Below are 27,394 nucleotides of genomic sequence, written 5' to 3' on the forward strand. Positions count from 1 at the left end.
ACACATCCTATCTGCTCAAGTCCAAATAAATACATCAAAACATTGGCCGGCAGTTCATTCTACAGCAAAACAATGATCCCAAACATACTACTAAAGCAACAAAGGAGTTTTTCAAAGCTAAAAAATGGTCAATTCTTGGGTGGCCAAGTCAATCACGCAATGTGAACCCAATTGAGCATGACATTTATATGCTCAGGAGAAAACTGAAGTGGACCAGCCCCCAAAAGGGGGGGGGGGGGGGGGGGGGGGGGGGGGGGAGAGAAACTATGTTTCAACACTGCTGTAATTACTACATGGTGAAGCAAAAATGTAAATAAATAGCCTTTATTAAAATCTGACAATGTGCAATTTAACCACATGTGATTTTTTTTCAATTACAAATCTCAAATTATGGAGTACAGAGGCAAATAAATAAATCATGGGTCTTTGTCACTTCTTTCTTTATTGTGATCCATTCTTTTATTTGTGATTATTAGATGCTAATATCAGTCTTTACCTGTTGGATATCCATATTGACCACCAGCATCTAGAAGAGCAAACAAAGGGATACATTATCAAATTAAATCATTATAACTGCCACATGCTCATTTGTTGGTGGGAAATTATAATTCAATAAACTTGTAAAAAGCAATATTACCTATTTATTCACTACAGCATCTATCAGGTTCCACAATATAATTACTTTAAAATTTATTTCAGCTGATAAATTTCATGTCTCTTAGCATCAACATTGTGGTGTAGAATTGTATATTGTCTTTTGGACATCTTGAGGAATTTAAGATGAATCATCAAATCTTATATGAGAACACTGCAAGGGACCCAATTGGAGTTGTGTAATGGGCAGATGGAGTCGGTGGGCGAGGGGTTTTAGACTACTCAGGCAGAATATGAGATGCTGTTCTAGTTTGCAATGACAGAGGCTGGAAGGTGACGTGGAAACAGCAAATGACCAGCCTCCATTTTCCAAATCCCCCCAGCCTCCCACCCGTCTCAGTTTCTGTACCTTCCCCCACCTACTTCCTCTGCTCATCACCCTAACCCTCCTCCCACACAGTCCCCCCCATCCCTCCCCCAACACCATCCCTCAGCACCAAAACCAGCACAGCATACCCAATACATTAAAGCTGAAAAAACAAAAAATGAGATTAAGTAAAACTCCTCTTTCAAGTACGTCTAGTTCTGCTGTATTCTTATGTCCGTTGATTCTTGACACGCAACATGTGTATTTTTGGACAGTACAATGGCAAAGGAGTTTTAAATCTATTTTTTACACTTTACTCTATCCCCATGTTTCCTAATCTTACTTAATAAAATACTTGACGAGAATATCAATATAAGTATTAAAAAAATTACTTGGTTTGGCTTTCAAACCAGTTCCAGTTGGTACTCCAGGAAGAACTCCAAGCCCATGACTCCTTGCACCTAAGAGTATAATAAATAATACTTAACAGAATGCTACTTCTATTTTTCACATTTTCAAAAATAGAAACAGATTGGACAATATATTCAATCTCTAGCACTGGTTACTAAATTAGAGTGTAGTATCATTTTGTCCGTGAAATTCAATTAGGATTTACCTTACACCCACACGCAGGTGTACAAAACATTCAAAGGATGCAGGATGGCATCATTCCTCATTCAATGCACAATTGAAACCTCCCCTGTAAAATTAGCCATTTGTGCAAACACCAGAGAACAGGCCAAGCCCAGGAAAGCAGATCCGAACAGCAGTGCTCAGCTCTGTGATCATCAATTGCTGGCAAGTTTGCTGGGAGAGACAGTTGAAGTTGAGGCCATTGGAGGCAGACACTTTGTAAAGTTGTCAGAGTGTTGGGGAAATTGCAGAAATGGAGCTATCTGCTTTTATCTTAATTATGGATTCATTTGTCATAGTCCTGTACACTTTTGGAACGACTATTGAGGGGGGAGAAGATTGAATGCGTGTCTTCCTAAGAAAACAGTGAAACCTTTGATTAAAAATGTAAATAAAAAGCTAAAAACCTCCAAAAGCAGTGAATTCTTCCCCAGCAAAATTATTTAAGGTATCATGAATTCTTAAGTATTATTTTTGTATTTTAATACATTAGAAGATAAAAAAATATGATTTTCAAGATCATTTGATCATCCAGGATTATCTATGACAATAAACTGTACTAACAGGGAGCACCATGTAAAAGACATACTACACTTCAAGGCAATATCTGCACCTACCCTGATAGCCTGGATATACACCTGGGACAACAGCACCTGGAACTCCAGCACCTAGAGTGGTAGATTAAACAGTTCAGAGTTATGTTCTTCATGCAATTTTTAATTAAACAAAATCTAAGGAAATTTTGTAAGAGTTAAATTTGCCTTTCACTTATTATATAACTTTCATTTACATAGGGAATTGACCCAACATAATACATCGAAATCTGAGGAACAACACTAATACACAAAGCTAGTTCTACTTTGTCCTAATAATTTACCATTGCACTTTTATACATTCAAAATACTTCATCAGACTCATTATAACTTTCAATATGCTGCATACTCTTATTTATCTGACTAAATTATGAAGCAAATTCAAGTAATTAAGCTTACATTTGTCATCTTTAAATTAATGCAGTAAACTGTATTGCAAACAGTGAGAAGAAAAAAAAAATCAAAAACCTTGGCCATATAAACATTCTCCTCATTCTCAGTCCAACCCCACCAAAGTCTCTACTTCCCTAGAAGGCTTAGGAAGTTTGGCATGTCCCCAACAACCCATACCAATGTCTGCAGATGCGCCATAGACAAACATTTTATTGGGATGCATCACAGCATGGTTTGGGTTGTGGATGTAGCCCAGACCATCACACAAACCAGCCTCTCTTCCATTAACTCCATCAGCACGTCATGCCTCCACAGCAATGCCACCAGCATAATCAAGGACCAGTCTCACCCTGGTCACACCCTCTTCCCCCTCTCCCATCAGGCAAGAGGTACAGAAGTTTGAAAATAGATACCTCCAGATTCAGGGACAGTTTCTTCCCAGCTGTTACCAGGCAGCTGAACCATCCTCTCACCAGCTAGAGAGTGGTCCTGACCTTCCATATACCTCATTCACCTCAATACATGTGACAATAATAAACTAAACTAAACTTTCACCCCATCTCCACCAACCTATATGCAGACTTTGAACTTATGGGATGTAATTGTTTTGGGGGCAAATATCAACTTTAATTTGGTGATAGATTATTAGCTGTTAAAAACTGGACTGGAGAAATATAATTTTAACAACCTACTTTTAAAAACATTTAGTTTAGAGATACAGCGGTGAAACAGACCCTTTGGCCCACTGGGTCTGCGCCGACCTGCGAGCCCCGCATATAAACACTATCCTACACACACTTACATTTACCAATCCAAATTACCTGCAGACCTGTATGTGTTCGGAGTGTGGGAGGAAACCGAAGATCTTAGCGAAAAACCATGCAAGTTATGGGGAGAACGTACAAACTCCATACAGACAGCATTCGTAGTCGGAATTAAACCCGGGTCTCCGGCGCTACAAGTGCTGTAAGGCAGCAACTCTACCGCTGCGCCACCATGCCGCCTGTACACTAAATAGTAATCGGGACAGGTTCCGGGCACCGTTTGAAAACTGTAGTGTATCCCAGTTTGAAGCCCATATTAATGCTCAGCTTAAATGGTCAACTTAAGTGAATGATAAGTTATGAACTCAATTATATTGAAAAGCATTGAATAAAAATGGCAGACTTCATTATGTATATTTAAGGGGCGAATGCAATAAAAGAAAAATGGCATTTGCTATTTTGATAAAACAAGGAACTCCAAATGCTAGTTTACACAAAAGGGACATAAAGTACTAAAGTAACTCAGCAGGTCAGACAACATCTCTGGAGAACATGGATAGGTGATGTTTCGGGTCGGGAACTTTCTGCAGACTGATATTTTGACGTTTTACTATTTTTACATTTTTCTATTGCTGTGGACACATTTTTGGAAAGACAAATAAATTGATGCCTGCTCGTGAATGTCTGGAGATCTCCGTGAAGGGGAACGGGACAAGGAGAGAGGTACTGTTTCCCACCAGGCCATCCCAATGATAGTCATTCAGTCGACATGGACTAGTGTGGGTGTTAGACTCACTGTTAATCAGCATTATCATAAAGTCTTCGGATGAATAAAAAGGTTTCACGATTTTATGACAAAAAATCATTACAATTGGTCTCTATTAACAAAAGGAATAGGATGCATCTGTGATAAATGCCTGCATTCTATTGCAAACAGCTAGCACTTGCACTCAAATACTTGTGCTTTTGTGCATGTGAATCTGAATGTCGATGTTCCTAACTTTCAAAAGATTCCAGATGGTAAAACTGCAAGTGTGCTCTGCCACAGTGTTCCACAATATAGTGGATCATGACCTAGCTGAGATTCTCCAGAATTCACGCTGGGTAATCAGCTCAAGAATCCTGTAACAAAATAGATTTAGAACACAATAAATACAGAGAAGGAATAGCTCCTCCAAATAAAACGGAAAAAACGATTACCTAGAGTCCCAGCTCCAGGAACAGACTTGTAGGGATATGGTGACCTTGGAATTTGGCTAGGTACTCCTGAAATGAAATAAGATGAGTGAATGACCAACAGAGCACTGCCACAATCAAGTCTACAGATAATAAAAGTTTCAACAGAAGGTTTGATGAGGAAGGGTGGGGGTATGGAAGGTAGGAATGAGTATCTGGTAGCTTATTTCAGACTCATATCATAATAAGGTTCTGTATATGGCTATATAGATATTGAATACAAGTCCATAAATAAAAAATCAGAACTGACAATTGAGGTTCTGATTACACAATGAAAACTATCTGATAGATTGGTGGATATAACTTTAACAGTGCCACTCAAAATGAAATTGGAAAAATATTAGAAAGAGATATGGGGAAAATAGCCTTGAAACAAGGAACCGCAGATGCTGGTTTACAAAAAAAAAAGACAAGGTGCTGCAGTAACTCGACGGGTAATGCAGCATCTCTGGAGAATATGGAGAAGTGACGTTTGGGTCAGGACCCTTCCTATCCAATCCAATATCATCTATCCATGAAAAGAGCCTATTGGTTGCTCCTCAATGAATGTACAGATCGAGTGAGTCTATTGACCAGCTTTTCTTGTTATCTTATAAAATTGCATCTTTCATGAAAGGATAACTGGGAGAACGGACTTTCCTTTAATTTTGCTCCATGTTTGTTTGTACTTTGATAGTCTTTGGCACTGCATCTCATCTAAACCAAAGCACCTCAATTTTCCATGGTATTACACTGAAACATTGCCCTAAATAGAAATTATACAATTATGAAAAATAGTAGGTAATACCTTAGCCAAATCTAGAAAGATTGCTCCATTGTGATCATACCTGTCATTACAAACTACATGTTCTCATCACCCGATTAGGAGCCTCAACAAACCCACTGCTGACATTAGTTATGAATATTTAAGAAAGAACTGCAGATGCCGTTAAAACCAAAGGTAGACAAAAATGCTGGAGAAACTCAGTGTGTGAGGCAGCATCTATGGAGCGAAGGAATAGGTGAAGTTTCGGGTCGAGACCCTTTTTCAGACTGATGTGGGGGTGGGGGGCGGGAAGAAGAAAGAAAGAGGTGGAGAAGGTAGGCTGTGGGAGAACTGGGAAGGGGAGGAGAATGAGGGAGAAAGCAAGGACTACCTGAAATTGGAGAAGTCAATGTTCATACTGCTGGGGTGTAAACTACCCAAGCGAAATATGAGGTGCTGCTCTTCCAGTTTGCGGTGGGCCTCACTCTTGCTATGGAGGAGGCCCAGGACAGAAAGGTCGGATTTGGAATGGGAGGGGGTGTTGAAATGCTGAGCCACCGGGAGATCAGGTTGGTTAATGCGAACTGTGCGGAGGTGTTGGGCGAAGCGATCGCCAAGCCTGCGCTTGGTCTCACCGATGTAGAGCAGTTGACACCTAGAGCAGCGGATGCAATAGATGAGGTTGGAGGAGGTGCAGGTGAACCTCTGCCTCACCCGGAAAGACTGCTTGGGTCCTTGGGTGGAGTGGAGGGGGGAGGTAAAGCAACGAGTGTAGCATTTCCTGCGGTTGCAAGGGAAAGTAACAGGGGAGGGGGTGGTTTGGGTGGGAAGGGACGAATTGACCAAGGAGTCTCCGCCTCTTTCTTTCTTCTTCCCGCCCCCCCCCTTTCCAGTCTGAGGAAGGGCCTCGAACCGAAACGTCACCTATTCCTTCGTTCCATAGATGCTGCCTCACCCGCTGAGTTTCTCCAGCATTTTTGTCTACCTTAGTATTGAAAGATCTCACTTTTGGATTTGACAGGTTCCCAGTGATAATATTGTCATCAGTGGATTAATCATACAAAGAGCAGCAGCAACATGCCAAACTGTAAAATAGTCATCCAATTCTGTGTTTGTCCACGTGCTTTTGAGACTAAAAATCAATGACTGTTACATCAATATAATAGAGAAGCAGCACAGATGCACAGCAGAAGAGTTGCTGCCTAATGCCCCTGTCCCACTTAGGAAACCTGAATGGAAACCTCTGGAGACTTTGCGCCCCACCCAAAGTATCTGTGCAGTTCCCGGAGGTTGCAGGTGGTTGCCAGAGGTTGCAGGTAGTGGAAGCAGGTGACAAAAACCTCCGGGAACCGCACGGAAACCTTGGGTGGGGCGCAAAGTCTCCAGAGGTTTCCGTTCAGGTTTCCTAAGTGGGACAGGGGCATTACAGCGCCAGAAGCCCATGTTCCATTCTGATCTCGGGTGCTCTCTGTATGGAGTTTGTACGTTCTCCCTGTGACCGCATGGGTTTTCCCCAGGTGCTCCGGTTTCCTTTCACATTCCAGAGACGTGCAGGTTTGTGAGCTTCTGTAAGTTATCCCTAGTGTGTAGGATAGAACTAGTGTACAGGTGATCTCTGGTCAGCGTGGACTCAGTAGGCCCGAAGTGCTTGTTTCCACGCTGTATCTCTAAATCTAAATGAGTTTTAGAACTTTAAATGAGTAGCTGTACATGTTATGCCATTCCACCTTTTTTTTTAAATCATGAAAAGGTCATATTATTGCCTATCTAATCAATTAACTGAAATGAATACTGTGAAGCTGTACTTGCATGGTATGTAGAAATTAAGCTTTCAATAAAATTGAGCTTTTACTTTTCATCTCAATAATCAAATGTTAATAGCCTTCTAACAATATGTTAATTGTCTCTGGTCATTGCCAAGAAGCAACAAGAAGCCCTATTAATGACTATGACTGGTCTATGAATCTAGTCTGTGAATCTATGACTAATGGAATGTGGCTTTTCAGCTCAAAACTCTACATATCCATTAACCTCCTTACGATTCTACTGACAATTATTTACACTTGGGGTAATTAACCTACCAGCTCCTTTCATCATACCTGGGCATCATTGATTAATGATAATTGATTAATTCTCATTAATTTTGAGTTATATTTACTTTGGCTTAAAGATTTCCCCTGGTTAAAGGTGAAAATACAAATAGTGATATTTTATTAAGAAAAAGGAACTGCAGATGATACTTTACTGAAGAAAAAGGCACAGCCTGCTGGAGTAACTTGGCAGGCCAGGCAACGTCTCTGGAGAACAGGTTTTGGGTCAGGACCCTTCTTCAGACTGATTGTAGATGTGGTGGTAAGGGGGGGGGGAGAAAGCTAGAAATCTGGAAGAGAGGAGGGGCGATACAAAGCCTGGCATGTAATAAGTTGATACTGGTGAGGGGCGAGGGGGTGATTGGCAGATGCCAAAGATGGAAACCATCTACCTATCAAAAAAACCCTGTATCAACCTATTGTCTGCCAGGCTTTGCCATGCCCCCTCCTCTCTTCCTGTTTTCTTCCCCCCCCCCTCTCCCTCTCCCATGAGGAAGTGTCTTGCCCGAAACATCACCTATCCTGAGATGCTGCCTGACCCGCTGAATTACTCCTGCACTTTGTATCTTTTTTTTAGCATTTGATTAACTTAATTTTATATCATTTATATTCTAAGCAAACGTTTATCTCGGTGTTGGCATTATCCCTAAATGGAATCAGATCCTTTAGGTAAATAGTCGAAGTGTATGTATGAAAATGTAAGCATCACTTACCATAACCTCGGAAGTAACTACTTGGAAGAAAGAGACGTCCTAGTGTTCCTTGACCCCCATTTGCTCCAGGAACTCCTGTAAAATCAATGGGATTTATTGTAAGTGCTGCAAACTTAATTTGCTTTCCTCTCATTGAAACACTGCAGTTAGTATGTTATTTTACAAAACCTTGTGCTACAATCCAATTGGTTATGAATTTCGTAACTCAGTCCAGAGTTTCACTAAGATGATACATGTTGTAAAGTTTAATCATTAAGGATAGTGTAACTAAGGCATTTCAGTTGATCTGGTATTTTGTAAATATTGAAATGTCAATAGGCTATATAATTTCTCTTAAACTTCCAGCAAGATAAGCGTCCAAAGAAAGGTCCTGACCCAAAACATCACCTATCCCTATTGGCCAGAGATGCTGCCGGACACGCCGAGTTACTTCAGCACCAGGTCTTTTTAGGATAAATGTAATATTGATTTTCAACATGATAATCTAAACTTTTCCACAACAGTGATGTACCAGTTTTTGTACGGCACTGTGGTTTCAATCTTTTCTGATAATTCCATTAGACCCTCTGTTGAAACTTTCTGCCACTATAAAAGTACGCGTTTATTTTGTAAAGCAGACAGTTACATGGTTGTAGAATAATGTCTTTTCACTTCATATATACACACATAAGGGCCTGGGTGTATTCACAATAATGTAAATGCAATATGCCCTTGGCATGCTCATGCTACCCTCCTGTGTCTCTAAAGCACCATGGAGTACCAGAAACTTACAAATATATTAAATAAAAACTGAATGTGAATGGAATGACCTGCCAATTTATCCCTGGCTCCCCCCCCCCCCCCCCCTAATCATCCTTCTGAACTCGAGTGAGTACAGGCCCAGAGCCATCATACGCTCCTCATATGTTAACCTAATATGTTCTTCACACAGTTAAAGAAATTTCTAATACCCAGAGGTCTACATCTTGGGAAGTATGTTCAACTTCAGCTCCTAACTCACCTCAGGATCATCAGGACAACAAGAGCATTATAGATAGAATTAATTATGGGGTGGCTGCACTTGAAACGCAGAATGAAGATGGATGACCACCACGTAGGGTAAAGGGACTAGGTAGAGAGTGCAGGGATGTCCTGTGGCCATTTCTTCCCGAAAACAGGTACACCCTTTTGGATAGTGTTGGTGGTGATGACTGTGCAAGAGTAAGTCAAGTCAAGTCAAGTCAAGTCAAGTAAGCAGCAGCAGCTAGGCCTTAAGGGCCTGTCCCACTTTCACGACCTAATTCACGACCTCTGCCGAGTTTGCCCTTGACTCATACTCGTAGCATGGCCGTCATAAGGTCGTAGGAGGTCGTAAGTGGGTCGTAGGTAGGTGGTGATGCTGGTCATAGGTACTCGTGGCACCAAGTACGTCGGGGCGTTATTCTAGCCTGATGAAAAATGTCCACGAGTATAAAAAGGTCGTGAATTAGGTTGTGAAAGTGGGACATGCCCTTAAGGCACCAAGTCTGGATTGAACTAAATTGAAAGAGGAGGTCAGCGTTCTTCTGAAGTCCAAATCTTGGGCTGGTCTGGCAACACAGAGTCATACAAGAAGTTCAGATATGACCTTGATAAGGCCATCAAAAAGGCTAAAAGGGAACTTTGCTCTGAAGTGGAGGATGAGGCAAAAACTTCAAATTCATGGTGTGCATAGCTTTGAAGATCTGTCCTGGATCCAGCACATTGATGCAATCATAAAGAAATCCAATCAATGCCTCTACTTAGAAGATTGAACAGACTGTATGTCAACAAATACTCTCTTGACCTTCTATAGGTGTACATAGAAACACAGAAAAATAGGTGCAGGAGTAGGTCATTCAGCCCTTCGAGCCAGCACCACCATTCAATATGATCATGGCTGATCATCTAAAATCAGTATCTCGCTCCTTTTCCCCCATATCCCTTGATTCCTTTAGCCTCAAGAACTAAATCCAACTCTCTCTTGAAAATAGCACAGTACAGTAGAGAGCATATTGGCTGTTTGCATCATGGTCTGGTTTGTCAGCTCAAATGCCAGAAACAAAGAAGATTGCAAAAAGTTACAGACTTTCAGCATCCTCCTCCCACTTATAGGATATGTATTATGACAAACTTATAAGCATTACATTTGGTTTTCTCATCTATGTCATTGATATAAATTGTGAGCATGGAACAAAAGCCCCTATACTGAAACAAAAAAGATACAAATTCTTCAACTTCAGACTAGGTGTATTACCCTAGATAATAGAACATGTTTGTCATTTGCCAAACTTTCCGAGTCTCAATAGAAGCTTGAAGGCTTTTACAAAATCAATTGCCTTGTCATAGGCTCAAGTGCTGTCAAGGTAACTTGGTACTTGAAATTTTGTAGCTAGGTCTAATATTGGATGAAGCCATGTTTGACCTTTGCTACTAAGCCAATGAGATTGATTCTACAGGTAATCTTATGCCCCTGTCCCACTTAGGAAACTTGAACGGAAACTTCTGGAGACTTTGCGCTCCACCCAAGGTTTCCATGAGGTTCCCGGAGGTTTTTGTCAGTCTCCCTACCTGCTTCCACTACCTGCAACCTCCGGGAAACGCACGGAAACCTTGGGCGGGGCAAAAAGTCTCCACAGGTTTCCGTTCAGGTTTCCTAAATGGGACAGGGGCTTTAAGTTGCGTGGTGTGTCCTGATACCACATCCAGAGGAAGCTTTCCCTTGATGCCATTCACTGTCATGTTCTTCCCCTGTTACAGCGGCCTTCATGCAGCAGGCGAAGTCTATGACCTCTGGAAGGCATGATTGCATAGCATGCAGCAGAATGATGAGCTATATTTAGTACCATTCACATATACAGTGCCCTCCATAATGGTTGGGACAAAGACCCATCATTTATTTCTTTGCCACTGTACTCCACAATTTGAGATTTGTAATAGAAAAAAATCACATGTGGTTAAATTGCACATTGTCAGATTTTATGAAAGGACATTTTTATACATTTTGGTTTCACCATATAGAAATTACAGGTGTGGTTATACATAGTCCCCCACATTTCAGGACATCATAAGGTTTGGGACACATGGCTTCAAAGGCATCTGTAATTGCTCAGGTGTGTTTAATTGTCTTGTTAATGCTCTCTGCATTAATAAGAGAGCTCTCAGCACCGAGCCTTTCCTCCAGCCTTTCCATCACCTTTGGAAACTTTGATTGCTATTTATCAACATGAGGACCAAAGTTGTGCCAATGAAAGTCAAAAAAAGCCATTGTGAGTGAGAAACAAGAATAAAACTGTTAGAGACATCAGCCAAACCTCAGGCTTACCAAAATCAACTGTTTGGAACATCATTAAGAAGAAAGAGAGCACTTGTGAGCTTACTAATCACAAAGGGACTGGCAGGCCAAGGAAGCCCAAGGCTGATGACAGAAGAATTCTCTCTATTATAAAGAAAAATCCACAAACACCTGTCCGACAGATCAGAAACACTCTTCGTGAGTCAGGTGTGCATTTGTCAATGACCACTGCCCGCAGAAGACTTCATGAACAGAAATACAGAGGCAACACTGCAAGATACAAACCACTGGTTAGCCGCAAAAATAGGATGGCCAGATTACAGTTTACCAAGAAGTACTTAAAAGGGCAACCACAGTTCTGGAAAAAGGTCTTGTGGACAGGTGAGATGAAGATTAACATATCAGAGTGATGGCAAGAGTAAAGTATGGAGGAGCGAGGGAACTGGCCAAGATCCAAAGCACACCACCTCATCTGTGAAACAAAGTGGTGGGGGTGTTATGGCCTGGGCATGTTTGTGCTGCTGAAGGTACTGGCTCGCTTATCTTCATTGATGATACAACTGCTGATGGTATTAGCATAATGAGTTCTGAAGTGTATACACATCCTATCTGCTGAAGTTCAAACAAATGCCTCAAAACTCATTGGCCGGCAGTTCATTCTTGAGCAAGAATAATCCCAAACATACTGCTAAAGCAACAAAGGAGTTTTTCAAAGTTAAAAAATGGTCAATTCTTCAGTGGCCAAGTCAATCACCCGATCTGAACCCAATTGAGCATGCCTTTTATATGCTGAAGAGAACACTGAAGGGGACTAGCCCCCAAAACAAACATAAGCTAAAGGTGGCTGCAATACAGGCCTGGCAGAGCACCACCAGAGAAGACACCCAGCAACTGGTGATGTCCATGAATCGCAGACTTCAAGCAGTCATTGCATGCAAAGGATATGCAACAAAATACTAAACATGACTACTTTCATTTACATGACATTGCTGTGTCCCAAACATTGTGGTGCCCAAAATGGGGGGACTATGCATAAACACTGCTGTAATTTCTACATGGTGAAACCAAAATGTATAAAAATGGCCTTTATTAAAATCTGATAATGTGCACTTTAACCACATGTGATTTTTTTTTTCTATTACAAATCTCAAATTGTGGAGTACAGAGGCAAATAAATAAATGATGGGTCTTTGTCCCAAACATTATGGAGGGCACTGTTTCTAGGCACAGTAATCTCACCCTGAGAATGCCAAAACGAAGTGTTCAGACTTTCAACCCCATCTATGCCTCTCATAATTTTATATGCTTTTACCAGGTCACCGCAACCTCTGGTGTTCCAGAGAAAACAATCCTAGTCTATGCAACCTCTCCATGTAGCTATTGCCTCCTAATGCAGGCATCGTTCTGACAAACCCCCTCTACACCCCTTTAAAGCATCCACATCCTTCCTGTAATGGGGTGACGACACACGGTATTTCAAGCGTGGCTTAACCCAAGTCCTAGAATGCTGCATCATGATTTCCTGACTCATATACTCAATGTCCCCACCAATGAAGACAAACATTCCATATGCCTTGTTTTGCAACTCTACCTACTTGAGTGTGTTCTGACAGAATGATGTTTAGCTACTTCATCAATGAACTTCCTTCAATCGTTCAATCAGCAGTAGAGATGCTTATTGATGATTGTGCAATCTTTAGCACCATTCAGAACTCCTCAGATATTGTAGCAATCCATATCCAAAAACTGGCAAGCCTGAACAATATCCAGACCTGGGCTGATAGGTGGCAAGTAACATTTATGCCACACAAGTTTCAGACAAAGAATATCTCCAGCAAGAAAAATGCAGGTCTCATCCTCTGACATTCAAAAGCATTATCAATACTGAATTCCCTCATTATGAATGTTCTCAAGGCTTTCATTAACAACTTATTCCGAACGAGTACAGCTTCAAAAACATTCAAGATGCTCTACAGCAGATCAAATAGCAGCTTGCTTGATGCATCCCACCTACAGCCATGCACTACCGATGCACAATTGCAGCAGTTTGCACCATCCAAAGGATACACTGAATTAACTCACCATGACTCCTTGAACATCATCTATCAAACCCACAACCTCTGCTATCTATAAGAACAAAAGGCAGCAAAAGCATTGGAACACTACAATGTGTTGCCCTGAAAGCCACACACCATCCTTGCTTATATATATATATATCACTGGGCCAAAATTCTGTAATTCCTTTCCTATCAACACTGTGAGTATACCCAATCCTCAACGATTGCAATGGTTCAAGAAGGCAGTTCAGCAATACCTTCTCAAGGGAAATTAGGGATGGACAATTCTATGCTGGCTCAGCCTGCAAAGCTCACATCCCTTGATTGAATAAACAAAACCACAAGCAAGCTGAATGGACAGCGAGTCCATTTGTCCATCTGAATGGACAGCCTTTGTGATTCATGAAGAGCGCCAAGTTTACCTGGGGAGCCAGCACAATGCAACTTTTGGACAATCTGTAACCCTGGTTTCTACTCAAGAAGAAACAGACAAAGACCCCTGGCCTTAAGGAGAGAACATTAATAATATCTATAACGCTCCCATTACGGAAACCAGACACCAGCTAATTTAATTAACCACATAATATTGGAAAATAACTGTGTACTGGGTACAGTAAAAGCTATGGGACCAGCCACACCACAAGCTAAGCCATTCATGTTCCAACAATAGCATGTACATAATAAAGTGAAAAACTATTGAGCTATGTTCACTTAAACAAAAGCAGACAAATGGCTAATAAAATAAATTGAATAGGGGTTTGGCTCCAGGAGCTGATTGGGTTACTGCTATTCCTGTAACAATGTCAGTATTGTCAGTTTAATTATTTACATCTGTAACTGCTGAAATCCCAAACTGCTTCTCAAACACAAACACAAGCCATGTTTTCTAAATTCTGCAGTTTGTTATGACATTGTATCAGCTACTAGAACAGCATTTTGGTACTTGACATACGTCAGGAAACCTTGACTCAGGTTTTCCTCCACAGATTCAATGGCGTTGGCTCAAGATGGGGCAAATTTATATGGCTCAGAATGGATGGAACTTACAACAAGAATATCTCAAACTTATCAACCCAAAACAGGAATCTGTAGAAAATCTTGGAATTTCTTAGCTAAGTACCTGCCAAAAAATTACAAATTAGAGGAAAAAAAGTTTTGTCCTTGAAATAAACTTTATGGGAAGATACATGACATCTCTAGGGTATTTCTTCTTGTACTCTTTCTCGGTACATTTACTCTTCCCTCTATTTTTTTTTTACATATGTGAAAGGTGCTTCTAAAGTACCATGACAGACGACAGAGAAAGAAACCGAATATATTTGCACCCAGTTTCAATGCACAAAAACAATTTTTGTACATGACTTAAAAGGATAATATTTATCAGAACATTAGACATGGAATCCATTGTGTAACTAGCACAGGCACTTCAATGCCCTTCTTATCTAGAATGACAAAACATTTCCTAACATCATTCCCAAAGCATTTGATATCCATTTCTTGTTTTAACATAGATTGGGGCCTTTGGATGTAACACTGCGTCAGAGAGATCACAGATACGTACAGTTCTGAGTGGTGACATTGATTTTTATGGGGACCAGTTGTTAATTCAGGCAATGCGATTGGCTTTCCACAATGGCAGGCAGTCATTAACTGAATTCACCTCACCATAAATTCAGCATCCAAATGCCAGGTCATTAAGAGCTCTCCTTCATGATCAATTCTAGATTCTCTATATATTTACTGCAAAGGAGAGTAATTTGCCAGACATATACAGCGGGTGATGGATAATGGAGGACAAAGGCAACATTCATTGGCTGGCTTATCATTTCTGTGTGATTCCTAAACACAATTGCTATAATGATACCATTGTGGGCACCAGAATTCCTCGATAACTCCTCAAAATATGGATTTGGTGTCTTCTTCTGTCTGGATGTTCTCTGCCATATACTCCAAGCAAGTGCACACACTTTATTGTGTGCTGCATGCTGCTTAATCTCCTGATGCATATGCAGTAGCATATACTAGAATGAGATCTGGAGGCTGAAGACCTGCAAAGAGTGGACGAGAAGTCTAAAGAAGTGACAGCTGAGGGGTAAATCCCAAATAATAAGGATTGTTGAACGAGGTTACCAATGCTCAACCATTAAAGGATACCATTAGTCACTTACAGGGTTAGTACTCCATTCCTGGTGACTGAGGACAAGTATGAGGGGCATGATGCCAGATGACCTGGTGCCTACATGAAGGCAGTCATCAATGTGCTGAACCCATCTATCAAGTAACATATTCGAAGGTCGGGTTAGAAACATAGAAACATAGAAATTAGGTGCAGGAGTAGGCCATTTGGCCCTTTGAGCCTGCACCGCCATTCAATATGGTCATGGCTGATCATCCAACTCAGTATCCCATACCTGCCTTCTCTCCATACCCCCTGATCCCTTTAGTCACAAGGGCCACATCTAACTCCCTCTTAAATATAGCCAATTAACTATATTGAGACCACACCTGGAGTATTGCATACAGTTTTGGTCTCCAAATCTGAGGAAGGACATTATTGCCATAGAGGGAGTGCAGAGAAGGTTCACCAGACTGATTCCTGGGATGTCAGGACTGTCTTATGAAGAAAGACTGGATAGACTTGGTTTATACTCTCTAGAATTTAGGAGATTGAGAGGGGATCTTATAGAAACTTATAAAATTCTTAAGGGGTTGGACAGGCTAGATGCAGGAAGATTGCTCCCGATGTTGGGGAAGTCCAGGACAAGGGGTCACAGCTTAAGGATAAGGGGGAAATCCTTTAAAACCGAGATGAGAAGAACTTTTTTCACACAGAGAGTGGTGAATGTCTGGAACTCCCTGCCACAGAGGGTAGTCGAGGCCAGTTCATTGGCTATATTTAAGAGGGAGTTAGATGTGGCCCTTGTGGCTAAGGGGATCAGACGGTATGGAGAGAAGGCAGGTACGGGATACTGAGTTGGATGATCAGCCATGATCATATTGAATGGCGGTGCAGGCTCGAAGGGCCGAATGGCCTACTCCTGCACCTAATTTCTATGTTTCTATGTCTAACTGGCCTCAACTAACTTCTGTGGCAGAGAATTCCACAGATTCACCACTCTCTGGGTTGAATTAAATAGAGCTCAGAGTGCTGCAATATTTTAGTCTATGAAGTCTAAACCTGATCCAGCTGTCTTACTCTGAAGCACAGATGTCAGCCCCTATTTTCTTTATTCCCCTTGGAGGTCGGCCTCTGTACAGTCAGAGCAGAACTTTGCTCACAATGCTCCATAAGAACATAAACTTGCTGCATGGTTTGTTTTGTATGAAGCAGCAGCCACATGGCGAAGATAAGATATTTAATTGTACCAGGTGTGCAATGCATGTATGCATTGAGTCTCTGAATAGCTTTCACTTGTACCTGTATTGTCACTTGCTCCAGTTGGTGGAGTGTGAGGGGATTGGAGCCAAACCCTCGCAAACATCTGCTTGGTCTCCAGATTCTATTGGACCTCCCATGAAAGCATGGATGCGAACTTCCTCAACACTTGCATTTAATGACAGTGTGCTCACTATCTCGGTCCATCTGCAAGAACCTTGTTATGAAAATATTCCAATACGAGTTATCCAGAGAAGCATAAACAGTATGTTTAATAGCAGGTAATCATAAGTCATAGAGGGAGATCAATAATCTGTCTGGGTGGTGCCAGAGCAACAATATTGCTCTCACTGTGAGCAAGTTCAATGAGCTGATTGTTGTCCTTAGGAAAGAAAAGCCAAGGGTCCATTAACCTGTCATCATCAGCATGATGGTGGTGGACAAAGTTAACAGCTTCAAGTTCCTGGGCATGCACATTTCTGGTGGTCCCATTACAGGAAGGGTGTGAAGGCTTTGGAAAGGTTGCAGAGAATTACCTGGATTGGGCTTATTACCTACAGGGAGAGGTTGGATTGTTTTGAATGGAATGCCAGACATTGTGGGGAGGCCCAATAGAAGTTTGTAAAATTATGAGAGGCATAGATAGGGTAGACAGTCAAAACCTTTTCCCCAGACGGAAAAATCAAAATACTAGAGGGCATAACATTAGGGTGAGATGAGCAAAGCTTAAAGGAGATGTTTAGGGGCATTTTCTTTGCGCACATTAATCCATGCATGCAAACACATACACAGTGGTCATTACTTGTTACACACTGCTGGGGGTGGTGGTTGTGGCAGAAGTGACAGTAGCATTTAAGAAATTTTGAATAGGCACATGAATAAGCAGGGAATTAATGGATATGGATTATAGTGTAGGCAGATAACAGTTGGTTGCGATATCATGTTCGCCACAGACATTTTGACAAAGGACCTGCTCATGCTGTATTGTTCTATCTGTCCTGGACTCAGTACATTGATGTAATTACAAAGAAAGCTCATCAATGCCTCTTCTTCCTCAGAAGTTTAAGACTATGGGTAAATGGGTAACTTCCATGGGTAAATCACCAGAATTTAGATTGAGGGGGGATCTTATAGAAACTTACAAAATTCTTAAGAGGTTGGACAGGCTAGATGCAGGAAGATTGTTCCTGATGTTGGGGAAGTCCAGAACAAGGGGTCACAGTTTAAGGATAAGAGGTTTAATCCCCAAGAGATGACAGCTATCCAGACTTATGAAGCAATTGTTTTGTAATCACTATTGCTTGATTAGTTTTAACTGAATTTAAATTCCACAGCAGTCATGGTTAGAAATAACGTTTCTCTCACTGTCTCTAGTCGCGAATCACTTGTTCAGTAATTTAACCACTGGTGTTAAAAATACGCACACTACTGTTACTTCACTCTCTGTGAATTTGCCAGTGTGTTAGAGAGATATTTCTTAAGACCTGGCATTATGGAAGTTTAAGGCCTGGCATTATGGAAGTTTAAGGCCTGGCATTATAGAAGTGCTTGATATTGGGGGAAATTATGTAATTTTGTTCTGTACCTGAATGGGAACATTAAAACACAAAGCAATACCACTCAGATGAGATAATAGACAGATGTGCAGTGAGTGTCAGTTGTGATAATGCACAACAGAACAAATAAATGCCCAAGCCATGGGATTTTCAGGATAGTACATGGTCTTAAAAATGCATTCAGTGAAAGAAAAATGCACAAAATAATTTGAGCTGGCTATGGCAAATAAAACATTTGGAAAAATATAGATTTTATTGCATTGCAATTAATCTCAAGGGGAAAGAGTTGTACCAGGCTGGCACATCAATATAGCTAGTAGAGAGAGCTGCTGCTTCATGGCTGCAATCAACCCTGAATCTAAAATGATGTAGTCTCGATTTCCAAACTACCTTGTTACGGTCCTTGAAATGATTTTTATTTGCACTTTTTCCGTAGCTGTAACGGTATAACGCTGTAATCTTATACTCTACACTCTGGTATTTTTCTTTCTGCACTTTTCTACTTGTTTATAGATTGAATGGATTCATCAATAATCTAACCTGACTGGATAGCATGGAATATGTGCATTTTCCTTACGACCAAGTGAGTTTCCTTCAGATACTCCTGTTTCCTCCCATGGCCCAAAAATATGAGGCTTGCTGGATTCATTGGCCACTTAAAATGTAAATGAGATTCTGGACAATGTATTAGATCCATTCCATGTGTGTGATAAATTACCTAGAACTGAAATCATTAGACATCACAATTTATTGTCTTACATCTAGTAGCAGGGAGAATTATTTTCCTACTTTAAATAAAGGAGTTAACAACCTTTACAGATAATTGGCAATTTGCAGATTTTACCAATTTGCTTAGAGATCTGACATTGTATGAGGCAGACAAAAATGCTGGAGAAACTCAACGGGTGAGACAGCATCTATGGAGCAAAGGAATAGGTGACGTTTCGGGTCAAGACCCGTCTTCAGACATACATACAAGATGAGTCTGAAGAAAGGTCTCGATATAAATAATATATTTATTTGCGGACTATTCCTCCAAACCCACTGTCAACCATTTTCGGTACCCCTCCCAACACCAACCTCTCTGTTGCGGTGAAACGGGTTCTAGCTTTTACAACCTTGTTAGCCCGGAGACTGATCTTGCTTAACTGGAGGCTCATCTGTCCCCCGACACACGCCCGCTGGGTTAAGGAGGTGCTTTACAATTTAAAGCTTGAAAAACTTAGGTTCTCTCTCAAAGGCTCTACCAAGACATTCTTAGATACATGGAACCCTTTCTTGGAACTTGTTAACTCTCTCAACTCGTCCCCGGACTCGGAAGAGGACTGAGTGCTCTCCACCATTGTTCTGCTCTACTGCAGCTGCTCTCCCCTTAACCCTCCCCACACTTATTTATTTAATTACTTACTTACTGTTATTAGTGATAAGTACTTTTTGTTTTGTTTATCTTACCATATTTGTGTGGATGTGTATGTATGTGAGTGTTGTTTGTCCCCGTTTGGTTCCGACCTGATTCGGGTGGGTTGAAGGTGGGTAAGGGTAAGGGCTTTGAGGGTCGCTTACATACTGTTGCACAATTATGCCTTGACTGTCACTGTCTGTTATCATTGTATGTATGCAAATTGCTGTGAAATTCAAATAAAAAGATTTAAATCAATATATTTATTTGCGGTGACTTGACCCTGAATAATAATAAGCTAATATCAGACCTGAAATGTTAACACATTTTCTCTTTCTGCTTATGCTATCTGACCTACCGAGTGTTTGTTCCCTTCCATTATAAGGGGATATTACATCTATATACCTATAAAAGTCTCACCTTATATGTATATATACATGTGTGTGTGTGTTTGTGTGTGTGTATGTTTTTCTAACTTCGTCAAAACGCTAGTGTTTAAATGTTTACACACTCTGACTCACATTTTTCCCCTCCATGCAATAATCAGGTTCACTTAAGATTTCATCCTATATTTCACAAGTTATTGATGATTCAAGTTTTTTTTTTAAAAGGCAAAAAACGGTTCTCACACACAGGCTTTTCCAGCACTTTCCTCCCCCCCCCCCCCCCCCCCCCCCCCCCCCCCAACTTGTAGTCTCCTTCTTTGCTAGAATGAGACTACAAGCAAACTGGAGGAACAGCACCTCATATTTCACTTGGGCAGCCTATACACACTAAAGGGTCCTGGCCTGAAACATCTCTATCCATTCTCTCCAGAGATGGTGCCTGACCCCCGCTGAGTTACTCCAGCATTTTGTGTCTATCTATTTGCTTCTTTTAATATTTTGAAAACGTATCATCAAATTCTTGTGAGTCAAAATAATATTCTAATAGCTCAATGTCACGCTCCCTTCTTAGGCAATATACACTTCCTATGATGCAGTGTCCAGAACTCTTCACAAGACAAGTGTAATCCAACCAGGAATTTGGAGGATTGACCAATCCATTGAGATATCAATAGCAGAATTTCACAAGTTTTTATATTAGTGATCCAGTTAACAATCTTCTGATCAATGATGATCCCTCCCTAGGATAAATCATGCGTTGCTCAAATATTATTGCCACTTATCAGTCCAACCCAGTAAGCCCTTCCATCAAATACTACCAAACTTTATATACATTACTGTTCATGGGATTTTACTTCCCTTGGGTAATTTACAGTGGCCAGTCTCTGTCTCATTACATAAAATCGGTCATGTCCAAATGTAGATGTTTCAGGTCAGGACCCTTCTTCAGAAGAGATTGAACTTTTTTTTTTTGCCTTCCATCACAGTGAGGAATGTGGAGGAGTCACTGTGGTGGATGTTTATGTTAAAATGTATTTTGTGAGTTCTGTTGCTTTTTATTGGTATGACCGAATGGCAAATGAAATTCCTCGTATGTTGCAAAACATACTTGGCTAATAAAGTAAGAACATGATTATGATTAGAACATTGATGACTGTTTTCATACATTATATTGAACTTGATCATGTTATAAGAAATCTGATATTTTAAGCTATTCTTTCACTGTATACATGTAAAGTTGTGTTCATCGCATTCATCGTTTCCTTATTTTCAGTTACTATGACACTGTCATCATTTAACATTGTTGTTGCTCACCCACGGTCCTGAAAATGTACAAATTGTGCTGATTTTGACATTCTTTCCAAATGTCTTTACATGTCCCGTTTGCACATTTTATCTTTTACAGTGTTGCATTTTTATTTGCTTTTTGTTTCATATATTACCCCTAACATCTTGCAGTTCTCAATTGTTTTGGTAAGTGGGGCTCTTAAATAGGTTCTCTACCACATTCAATTATTTTATTTTATTTTAATTATCCGTCTGATTATACAAAATCAGCCGTACACAATTTTGGAACCCTAATAAGGGGTAACACTTCCCCCTTTCAAACATTATAATTGAACTCAATTGTATTATAATTGCGTTCAAGAAGGAATTGCAGATGCTGGAAGATCGAAGGTACACAAAAATGCTGGAGAAACTCAGCGGGTGCAGCAGCATTTATGGAGCGAAGGAAATAGGCGACGTTTCGGGCCGAAACCCTTCTTCAGATTGAATTATAATTCTATATTATAATTGCCATTGGATAAAATGTTCACACATACACAGACTTAACTGCTGACTCATTCCTAATTAGAATAAGGCTTTCATTTATTGGCTTTAGTATAAACTGTTGCAGGAAACCAAACGCATTCAAGAAATTAATCATAATTAAAATGCAAATTCACCTATTTAACCCAAATAAACCAATCTGTCCTTAATGCATGCATTTATAATTTCAATATTTATTGATTATAACATTTCATAGCTACTAACAGAAGGCCTATACAAAACTTCCATTGTAAATTATTTTCTATTTCTTTACTATTCTCATTATCTCATATCTGACTATTTCATAAAGAAGGAATTTCTTTAGTCAGAGGGTGGTGAATCTGTGGAATTCATTGTGCCAGACGGCTATGATGGCCAAGTCAATGGATATTTTTAAGGCGGAAATTGACAAATTCTTGATTAGTAAGGGTGTCAGGGTTTATCGGGTGATGGCAAGAGAATGTGGTTGAGCGGGAAAGATAGATCAGCCATGATTGAATAGCAGAGTAGACTAGATTGGCTGAATGGCTTAATTCTGCTGCTAGAACCTATGAACTATATCCTTTCCCAATATTATTTTGCACTCATATTTAGTTGCCAACGTTTATACCCAAACCATCATTATTAATCCTTATCTTTCCCAGACTTTATAAATATAGTGATGGTCTTGGAGCTATTTCTTAGTAGTTACATCATCCCACCAAATCAAATTTACATCTCAATTTCTTCAGATTTGTCTCTATACTTACAGCTTGACCAAAAATTATTTATTTTTGTTAATGCACTGGAGGTGCTTTAATGATTTTCTCAAGTCTTTCTTTCTTCCATCCGAATTTACATTGTTAGTTTAGCCTTTATTTACGAAGACTTTCTGGTGATATATTTAAATCATTCCCTTTATTTCAGAATTATTATTAAGATTATTTACCTTCCCTAGTTTGAAGTCTTGTTCAAAGTGATGACCAGTCTTTTCATCCTTTCCAGCCCAGTTTAGCTAATAACCATCCCAGCAATACAGTTCCTTCTTATCATTTTGTTAGTATTCTTTACAGAAGAACAGCTTCTTCCCTACTATTAAACATTACAACCTCAAATAAGCTCTGAACTACAATAGACTATTATTATTGCACTACTATTGTTTGTTTTTTGAGTATGTGTGTGTGTACTTGTGAGATGTGTATATTCACACACACTGAACTTTTTATTTTCTCTGGCTTATCATATTGTTTACATATTGTTTAGGGTGTACTATGTTTACATATTCTGTTATGCTGCAGCGAGTGTCATTGTTCTATCTGGGACATATGACAATAAAACACTCTTGACCCTCTCATATTCCGTGAAAGGTACCTTTCTTTCCAGTACTGGCATACATGTCCCTGGCATACATGTCTCCAGCCACCTAACACTGTTCTCGTTGGCACATAGATAGTTATAATCAATTTAAGTCACATATCCAATTAGCACTTCATAGCCTCCTGGCAAGTTCTTATTTATTTCAATACGATTTTAGACGCCTTTCATCCTTGCACTATTAATGCTAATTTGTCCCAGTTGGCCGTGTCGAACAGGGGATGGGTTCAAATTAAATTTAAATATCATCCTTATTAAGAAAATTGGAAACTTGGACGACACCAAGCCGAAATGCAAAGATTAAACGCAAATTTATTTTCCGTTTAATCTTCTATCTAATAAACTGTTGTGGGAACGTTTTAAGAACAATAAGCCTTATATATGGTCAAAATGCCAAACATCTGCAGCATTACTTTTACCGTTTTTTGCAAAGGCAAGTCAGAATTAACGCATTTACGCGATTACATAGAATGTTTATTGTCATTTGAAAATTCCCTGTAAATGGATTCTTGGAAACAGTACCTTGTGTCCTGTTCGTGCAACAAAGTCCTTATGATTTACTGTGCAATTAATAAAAGTCTACACACCGCACAAACATAGCACTTGAACGCTGCGGGACATAAAAGTTGGGATTTGTTCAACTTTGTTGGCTCAAACGAAATCTAGTGGCGCGCCAGTTTTGGAACGGAGCCGTCAGAATTTCCCACACACACAAAACAATTCACAGAGTGGCGCTATTTCCCGCTTCCTGTTACGTTAAGACCATTGTACGTCGGTCACTGCATAGTTCTGTATGATTAAGTACTGTATGTATTGCATCTGCAGTCAGAACGAGTTTTGTGAGGCTCGTTTCAAAGCTCATCCATATCCACACGTATTAGTTGCGAATAACGATATTTCGGCAGAGGTGAAACGGTGCAATGGCTTTTAGGAAAACTTGGGCAGATTTGGACGTTTGCAACTAATAAATGTCTCTGTTCCCCAAAATATCATCCATGACCGTCGATGTTTCGCTGTATCGTTTGAGATGAAGACTCCCTGTGTAAAGTATTAAGCAGCAACCAGATTGTTTTTTCTTCCACAGACATCTTTTATTGTTTAAAGTTTAGTTTTACCGTAATACTTTAAAAAAAAAACCATGAATAACCCTGTACTAAATTTGTCTGCCAATTTGCCTTCAAAATATCAATATACGGTTGAATTCAAATTATTAATTAGATTACCTAAAAGAGGCAGTTCTTTTCCTAGACCTGTCACTCTTTTGCCTTACGTTTTGAAGTAGACTGATTTGCAAAGAAACCACACTTCAGCGCTGTTCCATGCACTATTTTTGAGCGAGGCATGATCAGGGATTGCACCCCAAATCTGAATAGATTTCTCTCTAATCTGTTGATCGTCTTCCACGCGTGTACTAACCTTGCAGAAAACGTTGAGCCAACATTAGAAATCTGCTCGTTTTCCCAATTTGAATCAGTCAAGAAATGAAGCCAGAAATTGGTGATTGACATCGTTTGGAAATAAGTGCTCATCTTTTACACGACGTTCCGATGAAAGATGCACATGATACCTTCATACATTTATGTTTAGTTTTATTTGTCAGTGTTGGGATAGTTTCCCTCTTTCTAGCCATCATAAAACTATTAGTTAGGCCAAGGTTGTCCGTTTTATTATGAAACGATGTTTTCGCCAACATGACTGGTACCGGGGGGGATGGGGGGGGGGGGGGGATATTTGTGTTGATCTGCAGCCTAATTTCTGAGTGAGCATAAGCAGTTCTCACTTTCGGGGAAGTGTGTTATATCTCTGGCCAGACTAATATTACGGCTGCTGGTCATCACACTTTGTTCATTTGTCCACTGTTTAAATGTTTTTATGCAAAGGTTTTAAATGTAATAGGGTGAAAAGATGAGTATGGAGGTTGCATGCTGATGGCGATTCTTGGTTCTTGGTTTCTTGGTCCTCCAAAATATTCCAAATGGAATTTAAACTGGAGGTGATGCAAGCCTTTGCCTTCGATATATTGATTGTGATCTCTGGGAAACAATACTTAAATATTCACTAATTATGAAATGTTCCTCTGGAAGACGACATGGAATTGACGGGCCGAATGCCGTCCTGTAATTTTCCTGAGATGGAGTTAAGATTACAAGTTCTAGCCATAATCAAACTCTGATGTAGGGAATGGGTATTCTACGTCCTCCAGATGACACGTTTGGGACATGTGTACCAGTGACAGGTTGGTCTCGTGTGCTCATTTCTCATTAAAGTAGTCTTGTGCGTGAGATAAATGATCAGAAACCTCATACTGAACAAGACTGCTTCGAGTTGTGCACAATATACGGATGAGAAAAAGTGAGAACTTAATGCCTTCCATTTCACGCCAAGATTTTTGGCAAGATATTCGTGTTTTGCCAGTGAATTCAATTACTGGTTGTAAACGCTTGTGGATTCTCTCCTTGGATTGGAACCGTGCACTGCAGTTACGGAAACCGCATTGCTCAGCTTGATACAGAGACTCAATTTATATCCATGGTTTTCTATTACAAAAACATAAGTGAGAAGGCATGGACCCAGTAGCCTTTACATTTGCACGCATATAAAATGAAATTCATCTTAAATAAAAATTAAACAGTGTCTGTTTTTCCAAGGGTTGTTTAAAACTATAAAAACAGATCGCTGTTTAAATTGACTTTTTCCAGACAGATTCTTCGGTCATAAATTTCTCTCCAACTGTTCCTTAATGCCGAAGATCTTTGACAAGTAGTTCGGGCGTACGCCGAAACAGCCAGAGGAAAACATACCCACATTAACACTGATGTTGAATATAGAACATAAACAACTACACTATCATAAGAGAGAAAGGGTCGGGTAGACTCGATGGAAACTCGACGAGAAGGGGGTCACAGTCAGAAATGTATAACGAAGCAAATGACACGCACATGTTAAGAATGGAAATTAAATTTTAAAAGAGTTCAGAAGTTATACAAAATTCCATGAAGCTGATGCATGAAGGCTAGTGCCTAATGTAATTCCTTAATAATAACATAAGACAGATCTCCATCGTAATATACATTGTATCAGAAGCAGTAAATGATATGACATCGTGCACTCACCTCCTTGCAGAGACGATTTGATGAGACTCAGAAGCAGGTATCCCTGGACGAGCCACAGAGCCATCTTGTCGGGCACTCCAAAAATACTAACGCTCTCCAAGTCCAAGCGCTTTTATTCACTTGACCCTAATTGCCACTTGTAAGAGACGGATGTGGACAATACGTAATTAGTGAGGGTCCCGGCTCCGTCCAAGTAGCCAGTTGACTTTTCTCCCCTGCGCTTTTTTTTTCTCTAGCCATTCCTGCCAACATTGCAGAGCCCTTGCCAGAATCTCGGCAATTGCGTCTGTTTTCCTTGCCAGGTCGTTTGCGTGCGTTCTGAAACTATTACAGAAGAAAAGGACAGCAAGTCAGCCAGATACGGCAGTTCGAATAGCGCAGTATGGGCACAATATGGGGAAAAGAGACATGCTAATTTGTAGCATGTGTATTAACTCACTTTTCCTCTGTGCGTCCACAGAAAACTCCGTAAACAGACAGTTGTTAGGCATGCTTGCTGAAGAAAAGTATCAGTCACCATTTTAACAAAACATGCATTTCTGGGGCCGCGGAACATGATATCAACTTACTCAGACAGACAATTATATGGATGTTACTTGCAACAATAACAAACTACAACTGGAAAATGCTTACTTTAGGTATAAATATAATTAAACCGTTCTATTGGAGCAATTTGATATAGACAAAATATATGCGGATGCACTAAAAGGGAAAGAATCGCATATAAGGTGTAAAGTAAAACTATAAATTAAGGATATCGGACATTTAGGTTATAATTCAGCCTTTTTCATAATCAGAAATATATCCAGGTCAAAACATTTTTGCACATGGGGATGGATGGATGGATATGTATATATATATATATATATATATATATCCGTATGGATATGTGTATGTGTATATATATTAAATATGTAAATAATAT

General features: G+C 40.1%; 1 protein-coding gene across 1 annotated transcript in view; it reads right to left on the bottom strand.

Moving 5' to 3' along the window:
* Positions 1-26,793, bottom strand: part of eln (elastin) — a 122,993-nt gene extending 96,200 nt beyond the window's left edge. Inside the window, exons 1-6 of the mRNA XM_033046078.1 lie at positions 26,470-26,793; positions 8,129-8,203; positions 4,545-4,610; positions 2,212-2,262; positions 1,354-1,422; positions 497-526 (exon numbers count right to left, since the gene is read on the bottom strand). Of these exons, the coding sequence (XP_032901969.1) occupies positions 497-526; positions 1,354-1,422; positions 2,212-2,262; positions 4,545-4,610; positions 8,129-8,203; positions 26,470-26,533 (355 nt within the window). The 5' untranslated portion in view covers positions 26,534-26,793. The remainder of the gene's footprint in view (positions 1-496; positions 527-1,353; positions 1,423-2,211; positions 2,263-4,544; positions 4,611-8,128; positions 8,204-26,469) is intronic.
* Between the last annotated feature and the right edge of the window lie 601 nt (positions 26,794-27,394).

Source organism: Amblyraja radiata, chromosome 28 (assembly GCF_010909765.2).
Source record: "Amblyraja radiata isolate CabotCenter1 chromosome 28, sAmbRad1.1.pri, whole genome shotgun sequence".
NCBI classification, from domain to species: Eukaryota; Metazoa; Chordata; class Chondrichthyes; order Rajiformes; family Rajidae; genus Amblyraja; species Amblyraja radiata.